This window comes from Anopheles ziemanni, chromosome 3 (assembly GCF_943734765.1).
Source record: "Anopheles ziemanni chromosome 3, idAnoZiCoDA_A2_x.2, whole genome shotgun sequence".
Lineage (NCBI taxonomy): Eukaryota > Metazoa > Arthropoda > Insecta > Diptera > Culicidae > Anopheles > Anopheles ziemanni.
Genome location: NC_080706.1, coordinates 55287841 through 55307524, shown reverse-complemented (window position 1 = coordinate 55307524; position 19684 = coordinate 55287841). Strand labels below are relative to the sequence as shown.

Sequence of the window (19684 nt, the reverse complement as noted above, 5' to 3'; positions counted from 1 at the left end):
AATTCAGATTCAGATTCATGAACCTGTATGATTCTTTGGGTTTTAGAGATTCATGAATTTTTCGATGAAAGACTCATGCATCCCAAAAATACATCAACTGATGAAAAGTAATGAACCTAAAATGGGAAGAAGGACTCCTTTGTTTGTCGCATGATCCATGCCAATGAAAGAATCGTGGAGATTCGTGACAGATCCATGAAAGATTCATGAAGAGTCATTAAGGTTTCGACAGATTCATGAAGTTTTAAAACATCGAATTCCTAAAAATTAATTAATCCATCTGAATGAATATTGGGTGAAAGACTCATATGAATGAATCTCGTGAAAAGATTCATTAATCACAACTCTAATGCAAATCTCTCGCTGGTGGAAACCTAGTATAATAAATTATCGGTATGTTTTAAGGAATTTCGTTTTTCTAAAAAAACACAAAATGATAAGTACTGGTAACAAGCCGATCGGGATAGGTTTTTCATCACAAACGCCCGTTTTTATTCCATACAATGTTGCTGTTTTCCATAAACAGGATAAGTGAAAGGAACACAATGTTCTGCGCTTTTGTTACATAAGTAATAAGAGGATGTCGAAGAAGGTCGTACCCAACATACTTCTGCTACTGTGGCGCGGCACGGCATTGAACAGTCATTCCCAATGAACACACACACACACACTCCGTATCACTCTTTCTCTTGCTTCATACGCCCCTCGAAAGATCGCGCACATTACGATTGAGGAAAAAAGCGCAATGATGCACCCGAATCTCCTAGCTGCACTAAGCATGAATGAACGAGAAAAAAGGGATCCCCACCCCTGCCCCTCCACCTCACCACCACCAATAACTGCAATTCCATCGCGAATTTCCAACCCGTGGAACATGCAAGATAAAACACCCAGCGGAGCCAGCTTTTCCGCCGTCCGGACCAGCAACAGAAGCAATCAGATGGTACACGAGCGCGCGCGCGCGGTCGGTGGAATGGTGGTTTTTCGGTGGAAAATTTATTACCCTCTTTGATAATAAATTTTACTTCCACGCACCCAACCCCCACCCCCCGCCCTCCAGGCCGCCACGGAAATGGTTCTCGTTCGATGTTGCTTTTCGCATCTGGTAACACAGATTTTGCCACCATTTCGGACTCACGTTCCGGTGGCGTGCGGGCGCGCGCGCATACACACGAACAAGGCAGCGTTTCGATTTTTGGCCCTAAAATGCCGGCTTTCTCTCCTCCGACCCTCACACCCCGGGAAGGTGTTTTCCTTTGTGCCGGTTAGTTGGTCGTTCGGTCGGTAGGTTTCTGGAGCAGTTAATGAGAAAAATGGTCTAACTGGCCGCATGCACCGACGTTGTGTGCATCGATGCAATTCTCCCTTCCCTCCCAACATCCCTCCCTCTTCCGACAAAGACAGGAAGGAAGGCACTTAATGGAAAGCATTCTCTCTTGTGTGTCTTTCCGATGGAATAGCGATACACACATCCCACTACTAGCTCCGGTACAAGGTTGCTGCTGGAACATTTCCAACCACACACACACATATCAAGATCAAGCCTCCCTGAAGGCCAATTCCATGCGAACCAGGCATGGCATGTGTACGGTTGCATCACTGAATTCCCAAATGAACCCTCCGGGGGATCGAAAACGGAGCGAACGGAGGAGATCTCTGGTGGGCGGTTGCGCTTCCGCCATCGGAAAAATAACTAATAGCTTGTAAACGGTGCTAAATTGCTCAAAAGTCCATACGGTGGTCTGGCGCCACCGGGGTTTTTCGATAGAGAAAAAACACAACCTATATTTTGCTTCCCGCGCTATCTCAACTACTCAAAAACACAACGATTGAAAGTTACAAAATTTACTAAAACAAACTCATATTAAAATGTATATCTAAACGTTGCGCCTTTTTGACAGCAACCACCACATGCAAAACATAATCAATTCAACACGGCACTTTTGGCCGCTTTCCCAACCGACAACCGAGTGGTTGTGAACGGCCATGTTTGCATCGTGGCGCAATCGTGCATAAAAGAGAACTGCGAGACGAGAACACTTGCGCTTGCACTTATCACGAACCACTTCACGCGGTGGTTTTGGTTTTACACCAGCGTGTGGCGGCAATGAGACGCCGAAAGCAGACTGCCACATGCTGAAACACGGGAGGAGAGGGTCTGGTAAAGCATTGATTTTATGATACCAACCAAACGAACCCGCCGACCGACCGATAAGTATCCCGTTCCAGCGAGGTGCAGGATGCTGATGAGGAGGACGCTGATGACGCTGTTGATGGCAGTTGAAATGTGATGACTCACTTAGCGCATCACCTTTGCCATCGTTAAGTCCATCATCATTATCTGCTGGGTTGGCAGAGGGCGCGAAAGAGCACCGTGACACCTTCTTGCCGCTGCGAGAATGGCGGGAAAAGCTAGTTTGAACGCACACGGCTGCAGATTCGCATAAAAGGACAAACAAAAGGAATCCCATGGAAACACGGTAGCGCCAGGTTGGCGAAGAAAATGAGCATAATGAAGGTAAATCACAGACTATAGAAGCAGTGAGGTGCGGAAAGACGGGATAAACCCGGGGAACCCCGCGGGTTCACAAGCTTCATGACTAATGAAGTAGAGCAAACCACCACTACCACTGCAGGGAGGGGGTCTTTTTCTGTTGTGTGCGACAAGGTAACTGACAAACTGCAGCATAATTGCAATTATCGCAGCCCTAGTCGACGCTTGCTTTCTTTGCCACCGAGTTCACGCGACATCACCAGCACCTTTTTTTCCTCCCTGTCGCCTCCCTTCCTCCCGCAACTACGAACGAAACGCATCTACGAACGCGAACAACTGGCCGACGCGCTCCCTCTAATTAAACACGAGAGACCTCCTGAGGAGGTCGGCCCCATCACAACGACGACGACGACGCCGACGAGTGCTTATGATGCTACTGTCATAAATTATGCTGCCCTCCACACACTCGCACAAACAGTTCAGCATAACCACCACCACCAAGCGGGAGAGAAACTGCAACCAAATCGAAACGATGGTATTTAAAAACCGCAATTATTTTAATTGAAGTGCTTCACGTAACAACATCATCATTTTTCACAAGTTTGTCTCCCGCTCGGTCGGTGGCAGCGATTCGTCTTTTGTCGTTTTTCGTTTCGGAGCAGTTTGAGGAGGGCAAAATAAAACAAACGTGAACCAACCGACGTGATCTAGCAGTCCGGAGGAACCTGCCTTAAGCAAGAGACCTGTGTGTGCAGCATCACAGCTCAAGACGGCGCTCAATGATGCCATTTTCCTTCTCTCGTTTCGCTCTTGCCTTGGGTCGGCCGTGCATTTTCTTTCTGTAGAGCCTCCTCCTCCTTCTAGAACCAAAGGGGCAAAAACGAGAAACTGCAACCGGGAGCCAACATAATTGCGGCATATCTCAATAAATTTCTTTCGAACCAAAACCATCACACACGGCATCATCATTTTCGTCCTACACGTCACCATTGGCACCAAATATGTGTATGTGTGTGTGCGGATGGAGGAAAAGGAAAACTCCATACCAACCGGTAGACAACGGGGGTACGGTGGAAAATAATTTCTCAATTAAGCCACACCGCCGCCTCGGTTTTTGTTTTGTCAGCCTCGGATGCTACTCCTTTGCTCGGGACTCAATTATTGAGCGCCCCGGCGTGGTTAGGAGAAGAGCGAACCGGGACAAAAATGATGATTAAGTTTTTGTGATATTTTTTTGCTTCCAAGGTTCTGCAAGAAGAAAAACTGAACTTCAAGCCCTTCCGAACGGGGACCAATTATTTGCAGCAGGCCCACTTACGACCGTGGAGACGACCACGGTGTCTTAGACTGCAGGGACGATGTTACAACTAAATTTTGTTTGTTCCATTTTTCGCGAAACACTGAACGTTCTGTTCTCGGCTGCGTAATCTGCAGCTGGCTTCTCACCGGGGCTCCCTTCTTTGAGCGCGATTTATGGGCAACACAACACAACACACACTCGCGAAGCGTCTGCGGAAGGTCTCGCCTCCCGGGGGCATTACTCAAGATGCCACATTGCGAACAAACTGCAGACGCATCGTCTTCGGTGGCAATTAGCAGACAGGAATCTGCCGAGGTTTCCTTCGCCCATGTCTCGGATGCACCCACCCGGGACTCCGAGCGGTTGCTAAAAAGGGGATACAAGATGGCGAACGTGCAAATAGACACGGCCATCGATCAGTGTTAGTCTGCCTGGGTCGATCAAAGGTTGTCACGTGTCTGATGGTGCGTATGCTGTCAGTGTGGGGTTCCCCGTCGCTCCCCAAGTCGAAATCAGGATGGATGTTGGAGACTACAAAGGTGTTCGCTATTTATCATCTACCTAGACTACTTTCCGAACATGCTGTTCATGTTCTGGTTGTGAATGGTGTAATTCTACACTCCAAACCACCCAACGGGAGCTTCGATCGGCATGTTTTACGACGGGTAGCAGTCGTCTGTCAGCTTCAAGTTTGCTTGAAAAAGTCAAGCACATCGAAAACGTCTAAATAGTATGATTATGACGATTAGTTTATTGTCACTTGAAACATCACAGGGTGGAGAGTTTTGTGTTTTAGTTTTTTGGAAAAATCTCAACATACGAATGATTTTCTTCAATTCCATACAAAAACTCTTGCTGCAGAACGAGAAATAAAATTTATCTAATCGAATTCAAAGAAATCGAAAGTCTATAAAACAGAATATGCATCCTAAGACCGTACAATCCAGATGAAATCAAAATCAATGCTATATTGAATTTAAACATACTCATCCCCATCGGCGCTAGGGTAATCTTTGCAAACTTCAGCCAAACACAACGAGCGTAGTGAAATACTTTTCAACAGCAATGCATTTCCAATCCATGCCAAAGAGGTCGACGCCGTCCTAGGACGTGCCTTTGCCAAAAGTATGTGATAAGAAGACGATGCTTTTTAGCCTCTTTCTTCTCCAGCTTTATCAAGTTGATACGTGTACCCTTTTCCATCCCTTCACAAGCACAAGCTTCACAAAGATTCTTTTTCGCTTTGACAAGAATAACGAAGGATAAATGAATGAATCGCAGCGCTGGGAAAACAACTATCGATGAAAGTATGTCGGAAAACAATCGCCTCAAAAGTTGTACGCGTTCGCTCTGCAAAACGCCACCGGGCGGTGGGTGAACTATTCCGTCGAGATCGAAGCATTTGGCCGGCAGTCCCCCTCTCCGCCAACACCCTCTCCTCACTCAACATTCCTTTTTGCTGGGCTATTTTTCCAGCAATTTCTATGCAAAAACAAACAACAAAAAAACATAATGCAACCGGGCATGACGGAAGATCGTCGGTGGGAGAAAACAAGTCCATCCCTTCCACGCTTTTAGCTACCTCAGAGTCTGTGAGAAAAGGCACACAAAAAACTATCACACATTTTCCAGCATTCTGTCAATTCCACCAACAGACAACACATCCAGGCAAGGAAGGATAAACGCTATTGGGTTTTTCCCCGAGCTCTCCCACGGGAGTCGTTCATTCTAAGGGATGGAGCTCCGTTATTAGCATCCTTATGCATCGCGTCAACCTCACACGCCGAGGTTCTTTGGAGGAGCGAAAAACGGAGCAACCCGATGGGGGATGGATGCATTTCCGGAAGAGTTTTCCTGCCCGGAACGCGAAAGGAATGGGTTTGAAAGTCTCACGAACGAACTTTGTTGACCCAAGCGAATGGAATGCATGTTTAGCTCGGAACCGTTTGTGATAGAGAAGCCATTTTCAATTTCATGTAGTTGTTTTTTGCAATAAGCATATTGGAAAACATAACTTTTGTTCTAAAAATAGAAACAAAAAAATAAAAAAATAGAAACGAATTGAAAATTGGATTAATATTTGCTAAATTTGGTTGTATTTGAAATCATTTGAAATCCACCGAAAACCATGAGAAGTCCCTCGTTCTTTTCGATAACAAATACCCGCGAAAAAAGACAGTGAAAATAGTCCAACCGATTCATGCTGCTGCATAGAACTGAAAGGCCATCTCGGTACTCTGAAAGCAAACGTAATAAACCCATTTAACCCAAATCTTCACGTGAGTTGAAAGCTTAATCGGTCGCAAAGCATTTATTAATTTCCCTTATCAAGCCCGACAGTGAAACCGTCGAACCTTCGTCGCACACCAGGCGCCCTTCGCTACGGCAACTTCTATCCATTGCCGTTGTCCTCTTGGCTATATCTTACAATTATGCTCGAGTTCTCGACAACATTCCAAGACGCTCGGATTCCATTCGACTGGAATCGGTAGCCGTTATGCTCGATTCCAGACCATTTATATTTTATTACTATTTAATCTCGATCTGCCATTCCGAGCAACATTCAGTGGGTCCTGTTTTTCTTCGCTCCCCCAATCGCAATGTCACACCCCCGCCGCCCTTTGTTTTCTCTCACCTTGGTAGCCGTGCTAGAAGCCATTTTTACCTTTATCGATCCGTAGCACAAGCGAAGGCAAGACTGTATGAAGACGAGCGTCGGTTTGTAATCCCTAAAACCGTTCACAATCGTTTAATATCCACTTATTGATAGCGGGTTGCTCTAACGAGCGGTAGTTGCAGACCGAGCTTCGTGCCAATCGAGTGTAGCATTTGTCTTCATCCTCTTACCGACTCCGATGCGCGCTTTGGAGAATGAGTGGACGAAAGTCGTACAAAAGGATCTTCTGCGTCGTTGCGAACCTCCTTCAAGTCGGGCCCCAGATCAAAACCTTTTGCACTTACACGCTCTTTAAGAGAATGGGACAGTGTGTGCGGCAAACGTCGACGCTTGCCCATGCTGTAATCCAGTTGCCGATTACCGACTCTATCGCTTTAAGTGGCCTATGCTCATCTGGTGACACCAGAAAGCGGCGTACCCTCGGGTGGGGGGAGAAAACGAACATCGAAAAGGATGATATGTGGTATCGGTTGTGCTCGGGCAGATACCCATTCGGTGTGTGCCATGTTTGATTGCGCTCGGTGGCAAAACGGGTGGTCTGGTGCACAAAGTTCAGCAGAAGAAACTGCTATAGCGTCGAGATCGGATGAAAATGGTGTCTTTGTTGGGAGACGCTTAATTTTGGAATCGTGTTCAATATTGCATTAGAACATGTTCAATTTAGAAACCCATTCTAAAGAATGCACCAAAGGCTAGGTAAGAGAAGCACGGGGCAGCTCGGCAAATAAAACGTAAAATAATTTATTTAAAAACCCTATCGCCATGAGACCACAACCATTTGGCGTTATTCACCAACCAACACCTACGTTTGAATCAAAGAAAACCTACGCCATCGAACAAAATTCTATTAAATTTGATATTTTTGACGCCGAAGACACCAAGTTCGGCCTCCAGAAACGTAATTGATATAGGTGTGAACGTGAAAAACCACATTAACGGGCGCGGACACCCAAATCGATCGATCGCGTCCGGCTTGTCGATCCGAATTGGTAAGCGATACCTCGCAACTAGTAACGATTTTCTTATACGGAAACTGGAGAGGAAATCGTATGCATGCGAGTTTTTGGGGGGCTAGGCCCAAAGATTTATGCCGCGCGGGAGGAAAGATATCAATTTCCCGCCCCGGTCGATGGAATGGCACGATGTGACGAAATGATTTTTCACATTTCTAATGAACCATGCACCTCGAAGGCGACGGATTTGGGGGGGATGGCTTCGTAAGAGTTTAAAAGCCAATATGGATAATCCAATAATCTGCCGACGACGAGGCCATTCGTTCGGCTGCCAAATTCTGCTTTCCGGGCGGTCACACGCTTGGGGGCGCGAGTAAATAATGCTTCTTTATGGAATGGTTTATTTGATTTAAAGCTTAAAATAAACCCATTAAAACAGACACATGATTAGAGTGAACCACGGCGTTAATGATGTTCCCTTGCTTCAAACCGGCCCTGGTTAGAAATTGATTTTCCAACGAACATGCTTTCGACCCTCCTCCCTGCTTTCCGTTTCGTGTAGCTTATACCGTCGAGAGGAGGGTACCATCACCATCAATCCCCAGCTACGGCACTTCCCGCGCCGAAGAGGCATTAGACAAACACACCATTAATCTTTCATTTTGTCACTGGGGAACACACCACGCTTTCGGCGTTCGACGATCGGAGAGGAGACTCAATATATTTTTCTTCGATCGAAAGAATTTTTCGTTGCCCGAAGGAGGTCCGCCACACACAGATTAAAAAACGGTTCCTTGAAATGAGCCTTGCGCGGTGCGAAATACCGAGCCAACCACAAAAACCCTAACCTAACCTGGCACATTAAACGGGAAAACCGCACGCCAGGGTCGCTCCCGGTCGGGTTGCGGTTGCAACCGTCTGGGGGCGTTCCCGCGACGTCGCTAACGCAAAATTCCGCAAAAACCCCACAGAAACGGGTTTTCCGGCTGAAAGCGAGCGCGCAACGCTTCCACGCACTCGGGCGATCTCATTCACTCTGTCTTTCCGTCTTGCTTTCGCTCCCGATGGTAGGGCATTTTCCCGCACGACGGTGGAAAAATGACAGGAAAACTCGTCGATCGCTGTTCCAATGGCGGGCAGCACACGCGCCGCGTCGGAAAACCACACCGCCCATTGATTAACGATCTACCTTGCGGTTACCGCGTCGGGGTGGATTTGTCTTCCACCGGAGGCAGCCGGAATGGCAGGAAGATTTTAGTCTTTTATTTTTATCTCCATCCACCCCGACTGCCACAAACATCCACAACGGTGAGTTTCTTATTTTCGACCGGCTCAAAAACGACAACCCGAACGAAATTCTCTCGAGACGACTCAGCACGGTGCAGTGGCATCACACCACCAAAAGCAAGCGCGAGCAGCAGTGTGTGCAGCATAGTATTTTCCTCACCCAATGCTCACTGGAAGGGTTTGTTGTTGGGCGCGGAACGGGGGGTAGCGAGAAAAATGTGGCCGCGCATAGTTGACAGAAGATAAGTACATCGTTTACAACCACGCCCAACGCGACCAATTTTGTGTCCCGACTGTCTAGTGGCGGACATTCTTACCGTCGATCGTGTAAGCGACGATCCTTAGCGTCTTTGAGAGCGAAGGAGAAACGGCAAGAAAGTGGCTCTTTTCCGCTGGCGGGCGTTTGAAAACGTGCAATGAATTTTCTGCTGTTTCGACACTTTTTCCGAATGGGAGGGAAACCCAAATCTTCTTTATCCTTAGGGAATAGTACACGCTACCCTTTCATTGAAATTGAATGTGGCACGGCAAGAGGAAACCGACATTGGAAACCGAAATAAAACTTTTGATGCCGAGCAGTTAAGTAACCTGAATCCGGTATGTTTCGACATCGAGTTTGGTCTTTGGTAAGACGCTAGACAAATTATGCCCTCTGAGTTTCGTACAATTTCAGAAACAGCATACGTTTGAAAGTGCTTGCAAGAAGTTCTACAATCCTCCATGCAAGCACTCTCATTTTCATCAATTAAATACTAAAAACATAAAAAATTAAATAAGACTACTACTGCACAAAAGTTGAGCTAGAAATGTGGAGCTACTTACTCTAATTGAATTTCTTTACTCGAGCATTTTTGCATTGCTCGACGATGATTCTTTACATACGATGAAGAAATATTTTATAGACACTAATGGTTGAAAACGAAGATGCTACTTATGCAAAGCCCACAAAACAAAATTCCCTCCCTTCCGCAAGCCTCTCATACAAAGTATCTTCTGGGGGCATTCAAAAACTTCATGCAAGCTTCTATAGTAGCTTCTTTTTTGGAAGCAAGTCTAAAAAGAGTAAGCACTGAAAACGAGATCTTTGGGTACTCCATCAATGTTTTGATAGCAAAAGCATACAAAGTATGCCTTCGGTCCATTTTGATCGAAATTTAAGTTTCTTGTCGAATATGTGTCTTTCTAAAGATTATTTACAAATGTACTGAATGGTAATTTCTCTGTTGCTTCGAATTATGTATCCCAATTTAAAGATGAAGGGAAATTTTAAATATATAAGGCTTCAATCTATAACAAAAATTGTAAGTAAAACCGAGGGTAGTTAAATATCTCAAGAAAACTTTCAAACATTAAAATATAGTTTTCCACAATCTAGCTGGCAGCAAATCGGTATCATAACACTTATTCAAAACTTACACAGCATCAGCCGCAAATCGCACGAAATCTTCATCATGAGAAATTGTTGACGAAATATTTGTTTAACCGTAATGAACCACAACCGCCAAGAACTTTATCCTGCAAAACCGCTCATCTGCCAAAAAGGAGCTTTAACGCTTGTCGTCCGGCTCGTCCTAAGCTCGGCGTAATGAAGAACAACAACAGCATCTCACTAAATGATAGCCCCAGTCAGACCGGGCAGATCGACAAACACGACCATTAAAGGCGGCGGCACAACCTTGGCCGCATCACGTAACTTTGCCATCAATCATGTTGCCTGAGAGGATCCAGAGGCAGGGATGGGGAAGGGCTTCAACCACTGCCTCGCACTGTTCCCCTTTCAAGCGGAAATCTATACACTATCCAAACAAAACAATCAACCTTTTCACAACATAAATATCATAAAACAATCTAGTGATCCCGGCACATCTCCCCGGACACCCTGTTCCAAGGCGTCCGTTCGTTGGTAGTGGCGGGTTTGTTGGGTAAGAGCTTACACTTTCAGCGATCGGCAATAGGAAAAGGGAGGTTGGAGCGTGAGTTTTCCAAGGAAAAACGAATCTTCGCACCGTCGCAGAATTTGTCCGACACTTTCCGCGCTCGCCTCGCTGAAGCAGCACCGGGCAATTTATCTACATTTTGCCTGCCTTCAACAGTTTCCCGGCGTGCCTTGCTAAGCAGCGTCCTCTCTTCGTGCGCTGGAAGGCTGGAAAAGCTAACCCGCTGCTTGCGCTCGTACGGCGCGCCCGTCAGGCTTTGATAATTTGCACTTTGTTTACCAACCGCCACGGACCGGTTTATCGTTGTCGAATGGCAAGTCCCCGCTCGGGGAAGCTTTTCTCGAGTCGTTTCCGGGAAACGGCGACCCTTCCGGCTGCCCATGGACACACGGCACCGAGGGAAAGTTGTCTGCAAAATCGTCCTTTACGTAGCACTCTGCTTCACTTTTCTGGGCCGGATCGGCAGCCTTCGGGCAGTACACAGCGCTTCGTAGTGGTGCTTCTGCTTGCCGCTGTGCGCAGCTAATTAAATTAATTGAAGCATATTTACAACAAACTTCCACCCGCTCGGCGACGACCATGGCACATGACCGGAAGTGTGCCGGACGATGTAGGAAACGTGCTGGGCTTCGGAACGGGGCGGGCAGTTTCTTAGTGCGAAATGATGAAGCACCCGGATCCACGAGAGTGAGAAAACATCTGAAAACGGCAAATGCTTCGTGTAGGAAGCTCAAAGTGAAACTCTCGGATATCCTGCGCTTCTTAAGAAGTTCAGACAAGTTCGAGTCCTGGCAAGGGGAAAGCATGTTTCCGGTCAAGGGTACAACACAGTTTGTCGCTGGTTGAATATCATGTAGAGGATAGCTCGGAATTGAAACAATTTAAATATTTGTCTGGTGTAACGCTAATATGGAAAACATCCTTTAACATAACCGAAAGTTTGAATAAAAAATGCGGGAATAATTGAGTTGTTCCCCGTTCTCCTTAGATAATTGTTATAAACCATATTATATAATCGTCTACAGGACACAAGCCATCATAATTTTCATCGGATCACCGGATTTACCATTGATGCATTAATTTGGTCATAAGAACCAAACACATGATAATTGCGTGTGAAGCAGTTTACATCTGAAGAGGGTTTTTAGTGTATCGAAAAACGGTAGGGAGAATCATACTTACTTCCACACTAGTAACGATGAAATAAAAATGACTAATAACAGCAGCACCGAACAGAGTGCTATCATGGCGGAGGTTTGGAATGAAGGGCCACTGTGGTAGCTGGCGTCAATGATCTGCGTTGGGAAAAGAGAAGAAGAGAACGAACATATTTTATTAGTGCGGGTTGACTTTTCAATTCGAGTCGGGTCTGTGAATATGAAATTGATAAATGAATTGACGAGGACACAAAGTGGACACAATGGAAATTAAACACTCAATTAATACCTCAGCTAAACGACCTCGGGGTCGAGGGCTGATTAAAAACCAACAATGTGTTTATGTGGGGGATCTCTAAGAAAATTTTTCTTTTTCATGAAAACAAAAACGTGGGAGGATGAATTAAAATATCAGTCATTGAATAATACATAGAAATAAATATTGAAAAAAAAATAGTTAAAAACAACATTGAAAACTATTACAGGATTACTAGAGAGAAATGAAAACGGTAAGAAAATTTGATTGGCTTTTTGGTTCAAGATAAGATATTAAGAATAACTTCAATGAAATTTTTAATGGCAAAACTTTCTACTTTCTACAGGTTCTTCTGGGCATCCATTCCCCCCGCTTGCATTGAACAGACGTCCTCTCAAGCACTTCTGTTCGTTTGAACACGGTGTTGAAAAAATGCCTCTGCATCAACTTGCTTACAACTTTGTTCCTATCAATGATTATGTTTTTCTTTTCTGTATCTTTTTCTCAAAAGTTTATTATTTAATGGGTTTCAGGACAAATATCCATCGGGCAACTACAACAACTTTCACCGAATCCTACACGATCGGAAAAGCTCAAAGAAACCGTTACCAAAAGGTAGGCACGCGCTGGGCAAATTGAAAATTTATACGATTCATTTGAATGGGCTGGTGGAATTTATAGCCATAAGCGCAAACTTTTCAGATAAAAATCCCATCAGTTCACTTTGCTCGCAGTTGAATCTCGTTACAAAAGCAACACACATACATTACATTAAAGTTTTTGGACTACTCGAAGACTCCTCGAGGCACAACAATACTTCGCGTCGATGATCGTAAACAAATAGGTGGAAGAAGCAGTGAGCAGGTGATAGAAGGATGCCCAAAGTTCCTGAAACACATGTATACAACTAGGAAGAACAGAAAAAGAACAAAAAATGCCATCAGCAGCGAAACCATCGTTTAAGTACAGACCAAAGCTCCATCCTTTAAAACTTTCACAATAAAACTTTCTACTTAAAAAATTCCCTCTGCATCCAGCCAAGGCAATATGACGGCACACAGCATGGTCCTTTGGGAATGCTTGGCGAAACAAAAACACATCGTTCCAAACGTAGATTGAAAACCCGAGCAATAAGTTAAAAGAAAACCCCCATTTCGTGGCACGAAAATGGCTAAAAATTTATAATTAAAGACCATAAAACAGCTCGAAACGATTACGAACCGATGGTTCCGACCCAAGCGGCCAAGGATGGGAGGTTGATTGAAATAATGCCCCGAAAGGTCGAGCAATGAAGCATGAAAATAAACCATAAATTTGTTCATTCGTGTGTACAACTTCGCGTTCCATTTCGAGAGAATTTAATTTTTCGCACCCGCGGATTGTTCACGGATTGAACATGGACAGACAGCTGTTGAAGGTTTCCTTTTTAACTTATCCAATGTTTGTCTAATAAGGGTCTTTTGTCAATTCCATTATTAATTAAAACTTTTTGAATTATTCAGGCATATTTTTCAATTATTAGATCGTCGATTGGTGTTTGCATAGAAAGGCATGAAAATTTTTAAACCGATAACCGAATTGACCGATGAAGCAGAAAAAGGTTTATTTGAAATCGCATACACAAGAATTAAAAATTTCTCCACGACGAAAACAAGGTGAAAACACGATGTTTTTACAATTCAGCTCAAACGGATCCGTGATTATCCTTTTGAAATATAATGTAATTAATTTTATTACAATTTTAGTTGTACATCTATAACATTCAATTGAGTACTTTTAGAATCGAGTAATATTTTACATACAGCAAATACAATGAACGCTTCCTACCACTCATAACAAATGCGCTACGATGTTTCTAAAATACAAATTGGATTCGTCTACCAAAGTCTAAACCATTTTCTTTTTAGAACCGGGCTACAGGATGCCTTTTTTCATCCCGCACTGAACGGGCTAAAACGTGGGCTTTTTCTCATAAAATGTAATTTTATTCGACATTTATAGTGCTGCTAATGGATTTCCAAAGACAACACAAAACTCGAACAGGAGCGAGGATCTGGAGGCAAAAGCATCTAGTATTCCACCCACCGAAAAAGGCTATGGACTTTACACAAAATCCCTAAAAACGACCAAATAAACCGGAGCTTTGACCATCAACCCAAAGCGAAAAACAAAGAATGAATGAACGAATGGCAGTTAACCAAATCTACGGAACGATAACTTCATGTTAGCCCTAGTGACACCATACAGCTTCACGTTTTTTGGAAGGTTCTGTGTTTTTACATTCAGGGAAGGAAAACTAACCAAATTTACCCAAACCGCTAGTGTTCTTTTTCCTGCAGTCGGAAAATAGGGCACACATTTTCCCTACGGATAACGGTAGATGCTAAAGAATGCTGTTAAGCCTCCATTCCATAGCACTGGAGCAACAATGGGTAGTTGTGTTCCTCCATGAACTTTTTAACTCTCTCATCCGTCCTATTCTCGTCCCAGTTTTCACATTCAAAAAGGAAATTATTTTGAAAGTGGACTACATGTGGTAGAAAAAGTTTAGTGAAAATAATATTCGGTTTGCATCGAGATTTGAGTTGTTTTAATGCTTTATGATATTTTTCGCCGGGTAAAAAATATTTCTAGCTGTTTGAAAAACAAATTAATAACAATCGCCAAACAGGACCGGTAACATATCGACACGAAACTTCAAACCTAACTTTCTATCTGCAAAGAGGAGTAGTGATAAAAGGGTTGTCAAGAAATTTTCTCTTTGTCGATGACGCTTTTCGAAAACCTACCAATCAAATGTACCTTGTACAAATACATCTACAAAACAATTTAAAAAAACCTTTCATGCTTTCCATTCAATCTTTTTAACAATGTAGGTCTTTTGTGGGATACCTTCCAGATGTTTGGTTAGATCTGACCTAATACCACGAGCAAACGCACAAACAATGACAGAACAATAACGGCCATGACGTCAATGACGCCCACGTTCCTATCAGATCGAAAATGATCAGAAATCACTGGACATCGGAATCCAAAGCTGCAATCGGTTGTCTAACGAAGTACATCACTGGAGGGCCAATGCCTTGTTGACTCTGGGAAGTGTTGGTAACGAAATGGTAAAACTGAAAATCATAAGCAGTCGGCATGCGAGGTAAACGAAAACAAAAGCCTTCGAGAGTGGATGCATTTTCTTTGCAGAGGCAAACCCTACACGATTGTGTGACCATTATCAAATTATAGCCGGAGGAAAAGGTCACCACATCACACACACATACAATGGTAGCATTGATCCTTCCAACGGGCTAGCTGCGCGTGTGTCAACTTTTCTCTTTTCTCTGGTACGATGCCCATTGGTTCTCGCTTGATTTATTATGATAAGGAGAACAAAAGGTTTGCAGAAAGAAAATAGTTTCCAACGAGTGGAGTGGAAAAATGGAACCGTCGAAGTTTGCACAGTACGTTGGTGTCCAATGACTTCACCTTCCGCCGTACCATCTGATTCCTCACATTCTTCGCACGCTCAGGGCTTAGTTCTTCTAAGAGGAAATCATCCCTTCCCATTTATTTTCACAAAAAAACATACGATGGCCAAGGAACCGGCAGCGAAATCCTAGCAAAGTCTCATAACTCACGTCAGTGGAACTAGGCGGAAAAATCGGGAGTGGAAACCCCAAGCCCGGCCTATGGAGTGTAAACGGGAACCATTCTCCTAAACCTCTCCCAGAAACCCTTCATGAGGTCAGGGTTTGGACTCATTGTCCGTTTTCGCAAACAATAACGTTTGCAAAAAAGAAAAACCCCCAACGCCGACACGGATACGTCCATTCGGGGGGGAAAGTAGAAAAAGAAAGAGAGATCCTTCGGGTGCGATAGGATGCAGTGATGAAAACGAACTTCTATTGAGGTGGAAAATAGCCTTCAGGTGCGGGCGATCTTGATCTGAAGGTGAAGTTTCTGCTGGAAAAGTGGCTGGAGAGTTAGCTGCATGAGTGGAAAAAAGGGTTCCCCTCGTGTGGTGATAAGAGCGATGATCTAGAGAAGGCATAAGTCCATCACTGGAGGAGAAAAAAAATGGCACCAGTATCGACGGTATATTTGCAGGGGATCCGGAGTGTCTGCCTTAGTGAACGAGAAAATCAATTTTCTATTGTGTCTCTAACGGTGGGTGAAACAAGGGGCCCAGTGTGTTGGAGATGGACGGGAAGGCAGTTTTTCAATTATTAAAAACCCAGCACAACGTCCGCAGACACATACGAACGCTATTGATCTGGCTTTTCCGTAGCTCACCGATTCCCTCCCCGCCGCACGCTCAAGTCAATCTTTCCTCTAGTTTGCTCTAAGGGCTGGAGGGGTAAAATCTCCTACAGCATCGTAGTAGGACCGCCACGGGCCACTCCGAACCGATACGGTGCACACGTGGAATAGAAAAGAATTATAGGACGGATTGAAAAGCTGGCTGTTGGCTGCATCCGACGCTCACCGACGGGTGGGTGGAAAAAGCTTTCAATTACAGTTAATCCGATCGACGAGTGTCGATGAGGTCGAGCTGTATCGTACACTGGTCAGTCGCTGCCCCAATGAACGGCCCTTCTGGTTGCGTTCAAATGGAGCAGAAGCGTACGGAATTGCGATGTTGGAACATTTTGTTTTTGTCGGATTCGAAGAAGAATCTAGTGTCTGAACTCACAAACTACAAGAGGGGTCTGTTTCCAAAACTGAAGCCGGACCGAACCGTGCGGCGGCTGCTTCAATCCGAACCAGAAGGATTCGAGAGAGTTCAGGCATATTCAGAAGGAACGATCGATCGAAGTATCGGCTATGAGGAGGATTGGTACTTGAAAATAGCAGTTGACCGAGCCAAGGATTATTATAGAATGCATGCCATGAAGCACCTGGCCAAATTTGAATCGCTTGTTGTTCAACCTCCCACCGTCTTTCGCCTGAAATTATTAATCCGAATAGCAGTTCGGGTGGAAAATTGAGTTCTGGACGATTGCAAAAGAGTGTTCTGTATAGTTCCCAACTGAAGACGGGGCATTTAAGAGATTATTTTCCAAAACTGCGGATGACTGCCGAAAGGGTTTCTTACAGTATTTAGTACGATGCACTGATACTTACCGGAAACGCCTCGCACATGTCGACATCACCGAAGGGACTGGCGGCACCGAACGGTGGCTGCTGTTGCTCCTCGTTGCAGTTGACCAGCTCCGCGAGAAACGGGGGCCGCGGCGGGGGTGGCACGAGGAACTCGGGAGGGGGCCCCGGCCCGCCGCATTCGTTGCCACACTCTAGATCGGGATCCAACATTTCCCACATGTAACGCACCTAAAGCCCTGCCAAAATGAACACCCGCCGTCGGTGGAGGACACGCGTCCTTTTTCCCCGAAACACTTTTCTTCCTCTCACTCGCTTCCTCTTTCTCTTTCTTTCTCTTCAAAACTATTGCTTCCCCATACGCACGCTGGATGCAGGCATTCACATTCGCACTTGATATTAATATGCCTCGAGCAATTCCAGTCGGGGAGCTTTCTATTTGCCACGGTTTTCACTCACGTTGTTGCGCCTCACTCACTTCGCGAAATTGTTGAAAAAACACCCAGAAGAACACCTACAGGAACCACACCACCTACACCAAAAAGCCGTTCGATGAGCCGAAGCCGTCGAAGAAGTTAATGCTGATGACGACCGGATCCTGCCGATGGCGTGGATGATGAGTTATTCGTTTCCTTTATTTTTCCAATATCTGCAAATAGAAGAGAATAGAAAAGAAGCACAGCCGATCGTTAATATACACATCAAAACCATTGGGGAAAGGCAAAAAAAAAACAAAAGAATGCGGAGAAAAACCTCATTAAAACTTGCGTCGCCTAGGATTCGGATTCGGTGGTGGTTGAGAGTTGGTGCACGCTGGCCAACGGTGGGATTCAGTATTTTAATTAATTATTAAAACTTTTTAATTCGTTCACAATTAGTCAGCAAAACCGAGCCGGGGCAGGAAAATAACCAACACACGCGCACCACTTCCCCCCCCCCCCCCCCCCCCCCCCTCTTCGCTTGAAAGAGGGCTCTCAGATTGTGAAGCGGCAATGAGTTTATTCCAGCGAAGCCTGACGTTGTGTGAATAGTAGAAGTTTGCTTCGATTAGATTTTCCCGGCAAAGTCCAGTTCCCTGACAGCCGGTGGAGGAGGAGGAGGAGGAGAAGAAGGCGAAAGAAGCTTTCCAGCGCCACGTTGACGTTCGGTAAACAGGCGTCGCGGCGATCTATGGAAAATGATGCGACTTTGGACGACGGCGGAAATTAAAACCATCCTTCCGTGGCATACGCCCGTCGCCAAAGATCATCCAACCCCGCCGCGAACTCACGGAACCCACGAGCGCCAAGCACAAACCATCTTCCTCCTTTGCGTTCGATCGATGGCAGCGCAAAATCGTTCACGAATCGATCCGGCTAAGCAGAAACCAGTCGTGAAGCAAAAATAGACGGGAGGCGGGGAAGATCGAAAAGACATGTTGTTGCCACGAGACCACGGAATGATGAACCATCATCGGAGAGCTATGCCGCGCAAGAGGGACGCCACTCGCGGACGGCGAAAAAACCTCGCCGAGGGCGATTAATTACTCCATCGTGATAATTGGAAATTTTATGGCTTAATTACGCTTTGTATTTTCGATCAGGCGGCTGAAGCCCGTCCCGAAGCTGACGTTCCCATGTTTTGCTCATCTTCCCGCCGGGCATGCCCTTGAAGAGGCGCCCATATTCGAAAGAACCGCTGGATCATTAGATCTCGAAAAAGCGGTTTATTTTGATGCAAGCTTTGTCTCCGAAACTGGAATGATTTTGAAAGGGAAAATCATGTTTCTGACAGGTTGATGAATATTTTTATCACAAAGCAGATCCCATCCACTCGATAAAATAATTGGTTTGAAACACAGTTTCGTCCTCCAAAAAGCACACTGATGTCACTTTGCTAAAATTAAAATACATTCTTACATACATTAAAGAAAGCAATAAACAACAAACAGTTTATACATAACATTAAATCAAACCGTGTCTCACTCCAACCGTTCCTTCGTCGAAAACAGGTTAAGCTGTGATTTTCAAAAATAAAAACTCTAGATGACGAAACGATTGTGACATGCCGAGCGGGCGGAAAGATGATGACGATGAGACCGAGTTAAATCTAGACATTTCGAGCTCGCTCTGTTCCACGGTGTGGAGAACAACCGATTCTCCTCCGTGAAATCGCGAACGGCGTGGCGTGGAAAGGCGGCTGGGCCAAAAGTTTCCATTGGCAAACGCAATCATAAAAGGAAAATCTCTATAAAACCGTAATCAGAGCGTGATAAAAATAAATCATATGATAATCCCTTAAAATTGATGATTTAGCAGATTGCGGATGGTTTATGTTCGTTTGTTCGCTTATTTTTATTTTATACTTCCTTGCCACTCAGCTGGAACCATCCATCCATGTCGTCCGCCCGGACTAAGGCGGCGGGACTTTTCTTTTAGGGTTTTTATTTTCCCCCTTACGGATTTCCTTGTTGGGCCCGGGTGTGCTCCAACGTTCATCACTTTGTTTTCCGCTTTTACTTTTCCCAAAGCCGAACCATTTTCTGCTCCT

At 45.0% G+C, this 19684-nt stretch overlaps 1 protein-coding gene across 1 annotated transcript in view; it reads right to left on the bottom strand.

The window, feature by feature from the left end:
- Positions 1-17425, bottom strand: part of LOC131285037 (PE-PGRS family protein PE_PGRS4) — an 87921-nt gene extending 70496 nt beyond the window's left edge. Inside the window, exons 1-2 of the mRNA XM_058313898.1 lie at positions 17180-17425; positions 11831-11943 (exon numbers count right to left, since the gene is read on the bottom strand). Of these exons, the coding sequence (XP_058169881.1) occupies positions 11831-11943; positions 17180-17377 (311 nt within the window). The 5' untranslated portion in view covers positions 17378-17425. The remainder of the gene's footprint in view (positions 1-11830; positions 11944-17179) is intronic.
- Between the last annotated feature and the right edge of the window lie 2259 nt (positions 17426-19684).